Below are 16,642 nucleotides of genomic sequence, written 5' to 3'. Positions count from 1 at the left end.
GTCACTGTCCAAATGGGTTTCTAAATTCTAAATACGCAGCTGAAACTGAAATAGTGTTTACATTGCTGCCTATTGACCAATAAAATTTTAAACAACTGGAGTAAACGCAGCAATGTACATACAGCAGTCTAAGGTTATTATGGTGTCATTCATGGCATGTGCCTTTCGGCTTTGATTTTGCATGAGGTGCATTGCCTATAATATGTATAGAACGTCATTGATTTATTTATTTAACTGGTCTTTGGCTAGTCATAATGAATCCTACTAACCAAAGATAATTTAAACACTACGTTCAAGAGACGGGAGTGCCATACAAAATAATGAGAAATGTGGCTTGTATTGTATTGTACTAAATCTTGATACCAACATAATCAACTAATGACGTAATATCAGAGCTGCCAATATAATAAATATAAAGGGTTGAAATCAATTCATAATTTTTATCGATAATTAACTAATTATATAAATAATTATATTTATATATATAAATTAATATAAAATAGTATAATTTTAAGGTTCTCTTTTGTTTATTTTAATATGGACCTAAGCAAAGCCTTACAAGTTTAAACTAAGGGATACGTTTTAGTTATCTCAAAGAAAAAAACAATTAACATAATTAATATTTTATTAATAGTTTTGTTTTGCGTTGTAGTTTCAGCTTAGACAGTCTTTGGTATTCGTTTTTCAGTTGTTGCAATAAAGTCGTAGGCGTGGGTCCTGAATCTGAAATTATAACAGAACACATTAACAGAAGTTAAGTAGTTGACCCTAATTGTTAGGCTTTAAATATTTTGTTTTCGCATCATAACCACAATATAATATAATAAAAAGGATTTTAAGATCAATAAGCTTATTAATAAAAATATAGGTACCATAAAAACGAAATAAATAAAAATAAATTTGATAATAATTTAAAATAAAATATCGACAATCGATAAAAAAGTGACACACACTACAGATAGATTATAATGTTATAATTTTTTGTCCAGATAAATTAAATCAATACTCTATCACTTTTAATCACTTTGAGCATTCCTTATTATCTTATAATTTGTTCATAAAATGCTTACCTTTTTTTTTATGGAATAGGAGGACAAACCAGCGTACCTGGTGTTAAGTGATCACCGCCGCCCACACTCTCCTGCAACACCAGAGGAATCACAAGAGCGTTGCCGGCCTTTAAGGAAGGTGTACGCGCTTTTCTTGAAGGTACCCATGTCGTATCGTCCCGGAAACACAGGCACAGGCAAACGCAGGCACTAGGATAATCCGAAGGGAAACAAACCCTGCCCCAAGGGTAGGATGCAAAAAAGGAACGCATCCTATCCCAATCTGCTGACTTGTAGTGCCAAACGCGGCGGTTCGCTGGTGATCTGCGACGTTGGCGTCGGATAGGCACTACACTCCTGACCAGGCAATGGTCGGACGTTCCGAGAGGGGCGTCGACAGAGACATGGTAACCATCGGGATGTATAGTCAGCAGAAGATCTAATAAGGACGGCATGTGGCTATCCACATCCGGGAGCCGCGTCGGCAAATCAACCAATTGGGACAGACCATACGCCAATGCAAAATTATGCACAGATCGCCCTGCGTAGTCTGTGGTACGTGATCCAAGCCATTCGGCATTGTGCCCGTTGAAATCACCCACGACTACGATTTCAGCGGAGGGGATCTGAGCAAGCACGTCATCAAATGCCGCTTGAACGCAGCCCATGAGGTGATCCGTTTCTGCGTTACCACTATGGGACCTGTAGACACACGTATAGATGCGGACGCGGTCCTCTAAATCTACGCGGAGCCAGAGAGTAGACAGGCCCCTGCCCTCAAAATTGCCGAGATGGCGACAGCAGATATCCTCCCTAACGTACACACATACCCCGGCATGAGGGATGAAATTATGCTCAATTTTGTACCCGGGGTACGTTAAATATGACGTATCGCTAGGTCGAGATATCTGCGTCTCCGTAAGGTAACACAAGGCCGGCTGCGCCGTCTCAAGGTGGTGGTGGACGGCGTTTAAGTTGGAGTGAATTCCCCGGATGTTAGAAAAGTCCATATTAAGCGTGGAGCGGGGTGCCGTGGTGTTGCTACCCTGTTTGTCCTGTGACATACGCGGTACTATGCCCTCCCCAGAATACGAGGGGCAGCCCGAGCGCGAATGCTCGGGGAGGGATTCTCCGGCTCTACAAGAGCCGGTACCCTCCTGGGGTAATTTCTCTTTAAATACCGCTCTCATATTTTCTTCTGGGGGGGGAAGGACGGGGGGGAATGGCCACCGGTCCTCGACACTAACCTATGCGAAACATAGCGGCACTAGGCCTACTACCCTTGGACCTGGGACTACCCTATTCTTTTTACGCCCCGGGGCAGCACAGGGCAAAAACTCTTACTCCCATCTGACCAGCCAGATTTTAAACCACATATTTTACACGATTTTATATTACATGATATATTTTAGAAAGTCTTACACATTTATTCTAAAAATAATTAACCACATTACCCCGTATAAAACTCGAATATAGTAAAAGAAAACGAAAATTCGTAACAAAAATTGTTAACAGTCAATTTATTTCGAATGAATGACATGTCACATGACACTCAAACCAAAACAAACAAAAGATTCGAATATATGTTAGAGCGAGACAGCATTTGCCGCCATCATTTTTAGTGCAATGCCATAAATATTCAAGTTTATTAGAGAGTTACGCGTCCAGAATTGAACTAATAACATATTTATAGCTCGTCGTCAAGCCCTGTTGTATTTACGAACCGCTCGATCCTTTTAACTTTTGATTCCGACCACACTGAAGTGTCTGTTTAGGCGACAGTGCCCAGTTGGTGTCCTGGTGAGTATGCTTAGGATTTTCCTGCTCAGGGCTTAATTCGCGTTTGTATTTTTGAATGCCTTTATTAGTGTTTTAGCATGATTAGAGCCTGTTCAGTTGCTCCACAGTTTAAGTGCTTCTTGTTAACATTAATTTCTCAGGGTGTGACGAACAGCGAACAGTCCACAAATAGGTTCCGGACCACATTGGATTGCTTTACCTCCAGCTCTTGTAAGCTCATCGGCTATATTATTGCCTATGATTCCAGCATGACCCATCTGAGAATCACTCTGTTCTTCTTACCTAATGTATTTAAATCATTTTTAGGTTTCGTAAATGCAGTTTTGACTAGTTTTGACAACGCCAAGTCTGCGTCTTAGACCAACAATGCTGCCTGACTGTCAGAGTAATTTATGTTAAGGTAAACATTTAAATTAAGGACAGTTGAACTAGTAGTTTACAAATAAATAAAAAAAAAACAATATCATTTAAGGGCATTGCGCCATATGTCTTGTGGTTACATTTCAGTAAGCCCGTACCCGATGAGCATAGTTGTGCGCGCCGTATCTTGTACTGGACATTAAATACGTTATCCTGTCGCAGTCGTTTCATTGGAAATGAAATGAAATTTTATTTGCAAGAAACATTGTGTTTAAGGTGGTAACTCTTAAAACTTACCTTACAATCAAAATAACATAAAAACAATAATTTTGACTGTCTGTTTGTTTATTCCGGGTAATCTCCGGTTCGATTCTAATTTTGATGAGACTGTCTGGTGAAATAATAACTAAACTAAACTGTAATAAAACTAAAAGTAAACAATTTGAAACAAAATGCTTTGAGTTAAGGCGAGAATGCTTTGAAGGCTTCCAAGTTTTTCTCGATAGAGCCGTCACCCAGACATATTTAAATTTTACATCCACCGGTAACCTACTCAAAAAAAAATGTAATCTTTAGAAAAAACATATTTTTCTCACATAAGAAGGACATGACAATTTTTTAGGGTTCCGTAGACAAATGGCAAAAAACGAAACCCATAAGGGTTCCTTTTTAATCACAGACAGACAGAATGTTTATAGATTCGTCATGTCTGTCTGTCTGTCCTATAAGAAGTAAAAAAATGATATTGAGTTTTCTAATCATCAATATCATTTTTTTTCTAAACGGAATAGTTTGGGCGCGAGAGACGCTTTCAAAGTGGTAAAATGTGTAACTTCTCAAATAAGAGAATGATAAAACGAAAAAATATATGAATTATATAACCATGCAAACTTCTACCGAAAATTGGTTTGATCTAGATCTAGTAAGTAGTTTTTTTTTTAATACGTGTAAATGATGAGATCTCATTTGCACTGTATAATTTTGAGCAAAGATTTTTTGCCTTTTCCATTTAAATTATTTAATATCGTTTTCCTTTCTATATAACTTTTATATTATGTTTCTTGCTGCTACGGACTCGCCCACGAAGGATTTCATGGGCGAGTCCGACTCGGACGTGGCCGCTTTTTTATTGCTCACAGAGTTTTACGAACATACGTTTTATTGGGTAAAATAATCTATTTGATTTGAAGCAGTTATATTTACTGTATACTATGATGTTCATCGAAACGATAACAAAATTATGACTGAACAACACATCTAATTAGTTTATGAGTTATTGTTTAAAGATGAGATATGCCTGTCTCTTTTCAGTGCATTGCGTTTCGCGAAGGTTTGAAAAGTCGAGACACTGCTGTACAGCTCAACTTATCGTAACTTCTTGTCTCAGAGCAATTGGATGTAATAGAATAGAATTTCTAAATAGCTTCTAGGATCTTCATTGTCTGTTACCTGTCTGGCTGGCAACTGAGATACGCAATAGCACTCTTCGCGTTCAAGTTTCGCTTCGACTTGCATCCCGAACCAATATAAAATTTAAGAGAATCGATTTCTTAGTTCAGCTGTCACTTGTCAGCAGTTTCAGATTCAGACTTTCAAATTTATACTTCAGTAAAACATGAGAATTTGATGTAGGTTGTTGTGTCTTTTCTTTTAATTTTTTTTTCGTGTCGTTTACTTTCGTTGTTGTGTTATTTAGTTGAAAACATTGTCTTGTTTTCTTTAGAGTCTATCTCAATATGTGTTAGTTTTGTGTCTTAAATAGATATGATTGGGTAAAATTTTTGTTGATTGTTTCGACATAATGAAGTTGGATCTTTACGTTTCGAGGCGTCGCGTTGCGTTAAATCTCGCTACAGGTTTGTGCATTCACTTTTTCTAAAATAAAATTTGTTTTAGCTAACATATAATTATAATTTGTAACGAAGCTCAGTGTATAGTTTGATGGTAAAATGTTTGCTTTTGTAAATACACAAAATAATATGTATTACAATATGATAAGTAATATTATAATACATTGGTAACTAGTCTGACATGACCTGATGACTGATGTCCACTAATGTGAAACTTGATGCTTATTATCTTTATGAGTCATTGGTCACATGCATTAGTTATGATGTAGCTTAGTTCAAAAAACATTGTTGACTATGTCTCTTCCTTCTTTCATAAGTTTAGCACTAAGAATCTTTAATTTAGCATTATATATGAAGCAGTTGATTTGATGAAGGCAACATACTATACAAAGGGACGATACGACATGGGTACCTTCAAGAAAAGCGCGTACACCTTCCTTAAAGGCCGGCAACACTCTTGTGATTCCTCTGGTGTTGCAGGAGAGTGTGGGCGGTGGTGATCACTTAATACCAGGTGACCCGTACGCTTGTTTGTCCTCCTATTCCATAAAAAAAAAAAATCTATTGCTTCTGAGCTTCAGGCGACCCAACATGGGTTTTATGGCTCAATATGCTAGTTAGTGGTGTTATATGAATAATTTGATCGACACACTGTTGTCAATAGTAATTAAATGATACTCTTACTTTGATGAACACAAACAATATCAGAACCTAAAAAAATATTGGTATGAAATTTTGTGTGCTGTCTTAGTAATTTATGTTGGTGTTTTTAGACACAGTTTTGAGACATTTAATGGAAGTTCGACAAGGAACTTCAGGAGATATAAAATTGTACAACAAAGAAAGAATGCAGCTATTTGACATAAATTGCAAATATTCTTCGACTAAACATGTAAGACTAGGTATAACAACTTGCCTTTTATGGTAGATAGCCATGATATATTGTTGTTTGCTGATTATACTTATCTTGTTTTGATGCTCATTGCATTTTTGTAAAAAGAGCACAAAAAAGAATACCGGGAGAATTTTATCTGCCATTGATTCTCTCTCAGAATGTTATTTCTTCCCATATAAGTAAGTGCTTTTATTGTTATGATATGAAATAGCTATTCTAAATACTTGCATTTTTATACCTTTTATCTTTTTAAATCATTGATAACACAGGTCAACAAAAATACCATTTTTACTTCATATATTCTGATTACTAAAATACCTACAAATATAAAAAAAAATGTGATTACAAATTGAAAATATTTGCTTTTTAAGAACTTATAGCGGTTTGACCATTTCTGATTTACGTGCCCAATGAATGCCTTCAAATTCTGACAGTATTAAAATGCTGTTAACAACAAATAAATATATGAAAACCAAAGGTTAAGGTTATTAGACTTCAAAATGGTGTGTTTTATGACTGGAATGCAAGATGGATATACTAAACACTCCTGTTATTTTTCCTTGTGGGATAGTAGAAATAATGCTGCTCACTGCCGATAAAACATTGGTGTACATACATACTATGTATGAAGTAGATAAATACAATGTTGAATGGGAAGCTAACACTATGTTAATTCCGCCAAAGTATATTAAATTGTTAGTAAAGGCAAATCATGATTCGAAGAGTTTTTTCAAAAGTGAAGCAAAAATTAAAACTGCAATCTTTGTAGGCCATCACTGACATGATTACGAATTTTTCGATGATCAGATGTAGAATATCTCTAAAGATGCATATGTAACATTCTCATTTGGATAAATTGAAAGTATGGGAGCATATTGAGAAGTACAAGGGGTACACTTGCATCAAGGTATAATGGAATTTGAGAGATGTTACCAAGGCCAGTATACTGAAAGCATTTGGGGGTTAATAAGAAAAACTTCTATTGAACATGACAGCAAAAGTAAAACTGTTAATTTTTCACACATTTTGAAAACTTCTATATAATCTAATATGAGCCAGACTAAGGAGACTCTTTGGCAATCAGTCTTATGTCCTTAATTCGTTATTATTTAAGGATGTCATTTGGTTATCAATACTTGAAAGACCATCAAAAATCATCGCCCAACAAAGGTTAACCTAACTCGACTTAACATATTTTTATTTATTTATACTATTAATCATTTACAGAAAGAATCTTAAAAGCTAACATAGTCCCGCAAAACTGTTTGGACAGTTTGTCTGCAAAATCAAGTAGTAGGCATAACTAGATTATGTTTGTTCCTGGTATTAACTTTATTATTATCAGTTTCTAGAACACAGAACACACAGTTTTCACAGTATGTGTTTTCATAGAACATTAATGAGAGTTAGAGAATTCATTAGCTACTTACAACTGTAAAAGAACCTTGACATTCTTAGTTGTTATGTTATTATGCTTCTACAATATGATCCCAGAAAATGTACAAAACAAATGTGTTACGAAATTTAAAAGAATTGTTAAAAAACGTTTGTGTGGGAAAGGTTATTATAGCATAAACAATTTTCTTAATGACACCATGGACTGGCAATAAAGCGATAAAAACACCCTCAGGCTCTTTAATTATAAATGTTTATTTTATGATATCACATTGTAATCTTTATTTTATATTTAAAAAAAAAAGCCAGCTGAGTTTCTTGCGCCCATTCTTCTCAGGTCTGAGGCAGTCTCTTTTGATTGGGTGGTAGTTTTTGACGCTAAATAAGTGATTTTAAATCGTATTTTGAATATAAATATTTGAATTTGAATTCTTCCTTGTTTCTGAATAGGCTTTACGAGGACATTCAAGAGCTATCCTTACTTGTATTAATAGAGGCAGTCTCCGTTTGTGAGGTCATTCAGTAACTGAGAGATACCTACATGGATTTTGATAATTCAACATATTGGTAGAACAAAAAAAGTGTTATGGAACTTGGCTTTTAGATTATTTTAAAAACATAACTGTTTTCTTAGCTTTCGAACGATGTATAAAAACACGAAATTTATTTCAAAGAAACAGAAATAAAATTATCACACAAGAAGCCGGAAGAAATTCGTGTTTGAACTAAACTTAAGGTTGTTCTTAAGAAAATCCACAAAATTAATTAAAAGGTATTTAAATTACGTATTGACCCAATGTAAGTAAAACAAAAATACAAATTTAAAATAAAATTTAGAACCAATAACAGTCTTTTTCAACTCTTACCAAGATTTGCGAACGATAAGTCACTAAGGACGGAACCAGAGAGGTCGCGGGTTCGCGTCGCGCATCGTTCATAAATTCTTGCTGTAAATTTAATTTAATTAATCCTAAAAGTTAGGGATATCACTTAAAAAATATTTTTTTTTTTAATTAATTGTAAGTAACAATTATTAAGATATATGACATTTGTAATTTAGCCTTATTAAAGACCACCTCCCCCAGCGGGAATTGTAATAACATAATAATACGTCGAATTACCAATAATCCTGTTACATAATAAGCACTGCTTGTGTGTTATCAGTGATTAGTGTTATTGGTTCATAGTAAAGGGTTTATCACCGACAGCCGGAGGGCTGTGGGAGGCTCCTTTGCACAGGATGCCGGCTAGATTATGGGTACCAAAATAGCGTATATTTCTGCCGTGAAGCAGTAATGTGTAAGCGTTATTGTGTTTCGGTCTGAAGGGCGCCGTAGCTAGTGAAATTACTGGGCAAATGAGACTTAACATCTTATGTCTCAAGCTGACGAGCGCAAGTGTTGTGCCGCTAAGAATTTTTGGGTTTTTCAAGAATTCTTACTTGTATGAGTACTTCATTGTAATGGGCAGGGCGTATCAATTACCATCAAATGAACGTCCTGCTCGTATCGTCCCTTATTTTCATTAAAAAAAAATACACTACATAGAATGTATTGAGAGGCAACAGTTAAACTCTAGGTACTACTAATGATACTTTAGGTACTAGGTTAGAAATAGCGCGAATAACCCTTGCGCGAATAATTCTGCAGCACAAAGCTGGTATCAATATAAACTGCATTGCCCCATAATAATATACCGTAAAACATCGTATATATAAAATTCTCGTGTCACAATGTTAGAAACGCCTTACTGATATTTACCAAATTTAAATGCAAATTCAGTAGGTCTGAGAATCGGCTACTATCTATTTTACATCCTCCTAAATGTTAAGGGTAGTCCACCCCAAAATTTTATTTTATTATGATTCAACATTAAAAAATACATACAAATTTAAATTTTTGCTCTTCTGCGATCTACAACTATTTTTGTATCACGATTTTTATATTATTCTGTTCCGTCCACCAAACCGATAGAGGGTTGCAAGATGGCAATCGAATACAATAATGGTAGTACGATATATTTGGTAGGTCTGAGAATCGGTTGCATCAAAATTTTAATAATTGATTTTTTTTTAATATGTTATATGGCAATACGACGTTTGCTGGGTCAGCTAGTAAGACTATGAAAATATCTAACGTAGCTGTATCATGTCGGTGAATTGTGTAATCTTTTTTTCCATACGCAGTTGCAGAACTAAGTCTATTAGCCAATACTTCAATTTGGGGGCTTCATTGTAATTAGGAATAAAGAAATGATTTGATTATAAGTGAAATGTGACACGAAAACAATAATTTCTTCATTTTTTTTCTACAAGGTAGACCATTAATATAGGCACTGGTAGGTATGTGATTAAGCTAAGATTTATTCTGCTTTTATAACTTATTAAAAGAAACTACACGAACAAATAGTCGTCATAATCTATAAAGCCACAGACGGTAAACTAAAATTACTAAAATTCTCGATGCTTGGGGAAATGAAACTTTAGTATCCCTCTAAATGTTTTTTGAAATGTCATAACATTTTTGCTCTTAATAGTGATTTTCATTATTATAACACTAGAAATAAGGGATTGCTTGTAACTAATTCTAGTAGCTTTAAGGGTAAATGTATAAACTTCTACAATAATATCCCAGCCACTGTTCAGGCATTATCTATAAATAAATTTAAATGTTTTATAAAAAAATGGCTCTGACGTAAATCCTATTACTCCACTGCTGAATACTAAATGATCGGACAGCCTGGGACTAGATTGTGATTATTTTATAGCGATAGAAATGACTGTACAATATTGAATATTTTTATTGAAAAGAGCGCAAAAAAAATAATGCTGAGAGAGTTCTTGCGCCGCTTCTTCTCTCTCAGAGCGCCATTTGTTTCCGAAGCGGTAATAGTATCTAGTAGTATAAGAAATGACATCAAAAAGAATTCTAAAGGAATCAATTTTGAGAAAATAAATGCCTTTATGCCATTCTCTCATCAAATTTAATGTTTCACAGTCTGTTGTAAAGTTTCTGTTTGACGGTATTCATGAATAATATTGACTGATGATTTAATATTATTGTTTTTCAGCGTAACTGCTTACGAACACCTCGTTAATGTTTGCTAAATCTAAAAGAAATTGCTACAGTGAAGTAAATGTAAAGCAGGAAATTGATATCGTCACCAGCAAGAGCAGAGGTTACTTAGTGTCTCGAATTGTGAATGGGAAAGCGTGTCGCTGTAGCCTCACCGACAGAGCCACAGTTCATATCGCCAGCGGCAATTACCGGCCACATAGGGGTATTGTTCTCATCTCTGCTTGGGTGCACTCCAGTATCTCTGTCTTCTATCGCTGTTATTACAGGGAAAAAAATAAAACACTATCAACCATTTGCAATGTCTCGTAACGGTACCACAGAGGCGGATGGTCTCATGGGCTACGTTCAGTGCGCAATTAACATATTTATATCGGCTTATTTCCTATCAGACGTGACGATTCACAATCGCTTTATTTGAAGCCTTTTTGCCAGTCCGCACTGGTTAGATTGGCACGAAATGTATCTACGGGGGCGTAGTTGAGGGCAGTCGCTCGTTTACAGCAGATATAAGTAAAATCTTAGTATTAGCAATAACATGATATTTGAAATTATAAATATTAGTCTTGGCAGGTTTTGTATTCCTTTAGCGAGTAATATACTGCGTCGGTTAGTAGCTCAGTTATCAGTTGCAATGTGAGTTATCTGGGAGTAACTTGTAAGGAAGTGCATGAACAGAACCGCAGCTCAAATCTAGTCACTCCATACACCGTTAGATAGAACGAGCAAAATGATAATGTCGAGGTTATTGGGCAGTGTTTGCGGCGCTGTTGCTAGGCGAGGGTGTGACAGTGTTCCGCATGAGCGGCGGCAGGGCGCCCGCGACGCAGACCGCAGGTGTGCCGACAAGTGGAGGGCGGCAGAAATCGAAGCCGAATCATAACTTGAGCTATAGTGCCTCGTGTACAATTATATTTAGTCCCCTTAAATAAGAAACTCCGGTACCTACATACTTTTCTTTTGTATCGTGGTCCGTAGACACGCCATGTTATTGTAGTACCAAAGAGGGAAAGTTAAGCGATTGCTAAAGAGGATACAATATGTAGGAACTCGACTCTTATTTCGATTACAAACCATTAAAGGAATCGTACTTTTCCCTGTGATACCTATGCCTACAGACTACACCTACGACAACAATAAGTACAAATAATGCTAAATTAAGCAAATATTAATTTGACAATGAACACAGAAAGATGTTTTTTGGAAAGCTTTTTAAGAAAGATGAAGGCGAACACAGAATTTGTTCATGTAAATTGGCCATATAATCAATATCCAAATAATAATTATAATACTATTCTTTATTAAAAGGTATAAACCCAATACAAACTAATACATAGAAATAAAAATTCGGCAATTTCTAATCTATCACATTTTGTCCTCACTCGTCATGCTTAGTCAAATTGGTCGTACCTGTTGTATCAGGGTTATTTTTTGTTCGCCTCTCGGTGCACTGAGTGCCAGTGCTTGAAAATGGGACAGTTCAGATCCTCAGCCAATGCACTGAGAATCCCGTTACTACGTATTTACTCAAACGATTCCGAAAAAATACTGTTCGTGATGTTATGATCGCGAAGAAGTTCGGTACTCCGGTCTTAGCGAACATGTTCGACACGCTGCAGTACCGTGGCAACTTCATCAGGGTACGCGTCATTGAATTGCACTCTGATACTGTTCACAGCACGCCTAGTGAACTTGACCCAAAGTTGTCACCAACATAAATAGAATAGAAACATAAAAGTAGTATTAGAAATGAAATCAAAAAGAAGTCTGAAGGAATCAATTTTGAGAAAACAAATACCTTTATGCCTTTATACAATGTCACCATTACTTCGTCACTGCACTTTGCGAAGCGACGTGCGAGTTAGTTGCATCTAACTGCCAGAGTACGAAGTTCCCTCTCTATATCTTCATCGTCAACGAGTCCCTCCGTTAGTATATGTCCGAGGTATCTGAACCGATTAACCCTTTCAAGCACATCTCCGATGAGAAATACCGCTGGTATCCTCGTCGGACAACTGCCTGAACGGAACACCATCGTAAATGTTTTCTTAACATTATCTTTATGGCCATGTTCTGTGGCGTAACGCTCACATGTTGATACAAGTTTAGTAAGCCTCCTGATTGAGGGGCTGAGAATCACCATGTCTTCTGTATAGCTGAAATTATTCATGCATGTCGAATATCTGTCCATTTGGAGATTGGACAACCGACCTCGGTATAATTAGGTCGTTTAACTAAACCAACAAATAAAGAACTCGTAAGAAATGGATTTTCATGTGACATTTCTGCAAATAAAATCAATATTTTTTATATTATTGGTCAGGATCGGTAGGATTACGTCTGTTGTACAGATATTGTGGGACAGATCAAAGTTGATTCACTGATTTGCAGTTTTTTTATTTGTGCAAGTTTGTGGGTGTATCGCTCGGGAGAAAGACCCTTCTAAGGGTGTATTAAAGATAGCTTCTATATCTTATCCCCTTAATGTATAATGTAGTATTTAAACGAGCCTTATAAGCCTTAAAACAGATTGAATAGGCTTTAGAGATATTATGTGAACTGTGATAATGTTAGTTCTGGTGATCAGGTGAGCGTAGCTGCCGTAGCTATGAGCGGCAGATTGACATGACAGATCCGATGGGTAATTGTTATTTTTTAGAGATTTCCCTCACTTTTGTTTTTAATTTCATTGGGTAGTTTGTTTATTATTCGTCATTCGGACGGTTGCCTAAGTAGTCGAACCGCTGTCGAGTGGCGCGGGTTCGTATCCCGCATCGTGCATAATTTTTTAACCGACTTCAAAAAAGGAGGAGGTTCTCAATTCGTCGGTATTGTTTTTTTATGTTTGTTATCTCAAAACGGTGCCATCTAAGATAGGTGTGTAATAACATACGTAGTTATAGGTGAGTTGTGCTTGAAGCGTGAGGAGGCGAGAGCCGGTCCCGGCAGAAGGACACCGATTCCATAAATTACAATAATAATAACTAGAATTAGGTTAGTTAATTAGATTGTATAAACATACGCAATTATTTTTATACTTTTTAGTGCATAATATATCTATCTATTGTTTTGGAATAGTGATTTTGGAGTCTGTTGTTTTTTTGTCAAAATCTTTTTGGTACGACGTATCGCGAGGGTTTGCCTTGTGGAATACCAAATGTAATAAATCACTTGCTTGTATTGTATACACTATCACTGTCTTATTAATAAACGCAGTATAAAATTACTCCCAGTCTAAAATTTTTTTTCTTTATCTTACCTCTGTCACTACAGAATTACAAGACAGGTAAAAGTAATTTTACACCTAGGGTAACAGAGTTGCACTTGGAGTAACTATAACAGACACGCGAATGAAGTCCTATCATTGAGCAGGAAAAACCTATGCATCACCAGAATGCTAACTGGGCACTGTCAACTAAATAAGCACCTCAGTGTGGTAGGAATAAAAAACGAAATAACTTGCAGATTTTGTGTTGAGGCCGATGAAACGCCTCTTCATCTCCTCTGCAATTGCGGCCCACTAATGCATAAGCGTAACACCATCCTTGGCGAGTACACCCTACTCCTAGATGCTGTTTGTAATACTCGCGTCAAGAAGATACTGAGGTTCGTAAATGCGGCAGGGCTTGACTACGAGCTATAAGTATGAGAGGCGAACACAATAGTTCAATTCTGGACGCGGTGTTACTAAGACGCAATCAGAACTAGCTTAATACCCACACTTTGCAAATAATAATAACAATAACTTTACAATCCGTTAATAAGACAGTATAGGTCCTACTCAGTGAGTAATCTCGGAATTAACATTAAATTGGTAGAGAGCGGTAAACATCCAAAGTAACGGTTTGTCCGGCGGACGGTGAACGCGGAAATGTTAATATTATGCGCCGCATTAGCTCAACTCCGCTTGCCTTGCGGGTTCAGGCCCCCTATATATATATACTATACTGTATACTGTAGAAGTTATTATGGGATATTCTCCTACTAAGCCTATCTTAGCCCGACAGGTTTATTTGATAAATATGTCTTACTGTAACACTATCAAAGAACAAGTGTAATTATATATGGGTACTAGCTGACCCAGCAAACGTTGTAGTGCCGATATTAAAATCGCGATACAAAAATAACTATTGATCGTAGATGGGTGAAAATTTGAAGTTGTATGTATTTTTTAATGCTGACGCATAATCAAATTTAAAAAAAAAATTGGTGTGGACCACCCTTAACATTTAGGGGGATGAAAAATAGATTTGTCCGTATCTCAGACCTACCCAATGTGCACTCAAAATTTCATGAGAATCGGTCAAGGAGTTTAACTACAAACACCGCGACATGAGAATTTTATATATTAGATATATAACGGCACTTACTCTTTATAAAATATTATATATTTGTATATATATGAAAGTTCTCATAGAGCCACAATACAACAAAAGGCATTGTACTGATGAATGAAGTTAGCCAGCTGTTCGGTTTCTTAGAGCGGGTCGTCGGCGTCGAGGTGAAGGAAAGTGAGTGCTGAGTCACCGCGCACGGGCCCGGGACACGGCCTGTGACGGTGACTCAGTGAGCGGCGGGTGTCGTAGTGCTAGGTGACGTCATATATCCAGGTGGATCTCCAGTGACCCATCAATTAAATCATGCTATCAAACTCTTCACGAGATTGGTAGCCAATCGAGAATAGGCGAATGCCCATAGGTGGCTATACCGCCCAAACGATTACTTTTTACATAAAACTACTATTATTATCCATCCGCCAAATCACATCACAAATCAACTTGCTCTGTGAATGGTTTTGTTTTTGTCTTGTGGATTTGTTGTTTATTTACTGTAATAATTGCTATTAAAATGTATTCTTTTATAGCAATGGTTTTGGTCACAGTGCAATGAAAAATTATTGTCACAACTGCTTTGTCGATCTACGAACGGGTGGATGCCGCGCCTGTGTTATGGCTGTAATATGGTATCTGTGGTGAGCACTTCGATTCTAGGATAATAATAATAATAATATTGACACATTTTTACACAAATTATCTTGCCCCAAGCTAAGCATATATAGCCTGTGTTATGGGTTACAAGACAATGATATATTTAATACAATATACTTACTTAAACATTCATGACTCTGAAACAAACATCCATATTCATCATATAAATGCTTGTACCTACCAGGATTCAAACCCGGGACGACGCTTAAAGTACTGTATGTTAATAATGATGAATAATAGTAGAATAATTATATATTAATAATGACATTTGTTTGAAAACCTGAACTTTTTCTTATCAAACTCATTATCCAATTAATTATTAAAATTGAATATTATCATTTACATTGTCCACTCGGGGCCGGTATAGGTTTAGGCTGCGGGTATTCCCCTTTTGCAAACGGAGATATTTTATACCAAAAAATAATAAAGCTAAGCTGTATTTGGAAGTGAGCCAAATTGTGTAGTGCTTGTTATTTTAACCTGCAAATTACGATGCATTTCCGGCTATAGCTTAACTATTCATAGATTCATAGAAATCATTAAGATATTGGTGAGACAATGAACGTGCCAGCACTCGAGGGGTCCCGAACGGAACAATGCCGTACTGCCACTAATACTAATTGTAACTTTCTCTGAGCGATAATTTTTAACTGTTTCTACGTTCGCCTTGGTTTATTGCCTCATAATCGTATTGTTGTAGGAAACAGTCGACGCTATGCAGAGATTTCCCACACGATAGTGTTATAGTAATGCACTATTTCTGTGTCGAGCTTCTTGGTCTTTAACAATAAGTTATCAAGTCACACACTTGAAACATGTAGATATTTGGTACCCATAATCTAGCCGGCATCCGGTGCAACGGAGCCTTCCAAGTCCCACTGTCCAGAATCAATGTCAGCCGCTGTTTTAATTGTAATCCAAAATGATCTGTATGTTCATAAGCACATTGAGGAATTTTCTAGAAACTGTGACATTCATAATGTTAACACGAGGATCAAACATAAACTTGTTATGCCTACTACTCGGTTGGGTCGGGTTAGTAAGTCTTTTGTTGGGCGATGTATATGCTTCTACAATATGATCCCAGAAAATGTGCAAAACAAATGTGTTACGAAATTTAAAAGAATTGTTAAAAACGTTTGTGTGGGAAAGGTTATTATAGCATAAACGATTTTCTTAATGACACCACGGACTGGGAATAAAGCGAACACTCTCAGGCTCTTTAATTATA

General features: G+C 36.4%; 1 protein-coding gene across 1 annotated transcript in view; it reads left to right on the top strand.

The window, feature by feature from the left end:
- Nucleotides 1–4,836: 4,836 nt before the first annotated feature.
- Nucleotides 4,837–16,642, top strand: part of LOC126964511 (protein crumbs-like) — a 55,567-nt gene continuing 43,761 nt past the window's right edge. The window contains exon 1 of the mRNA XM_050807680.1: nucleotides 4,837–5,065. Within this exon, the coding sequence (XP_050663637.1) occupies nucleotides 5,011–5,065 (55 nt within the window). The 5' untranslated portion in view covers nucleotides 4,837–5,010. The remainder of the gene's footprint in view (nucleotides 5,066–16,642) is intronic.

The sequence above is a fragment of the Leptidea sinapis genome, chromosome 5, assembly GCF_905404315.1.
Source record: "Leptidea sinapis chromosome 5, ilLepSina1.1, whole genome shotgun sequence".
In the NCBI taxonomy this organism is placed as follows: Eukaryota; Metazoa; Arthropoda; class Insecta; order Lepidoptera; family Pieridae; genus Leptidea; species Leptidea sinapis.
Note: the sequence above shows the minus strand (reverse complement) of the source record. Positions and strands in the feature narration are given on the sequence as shown.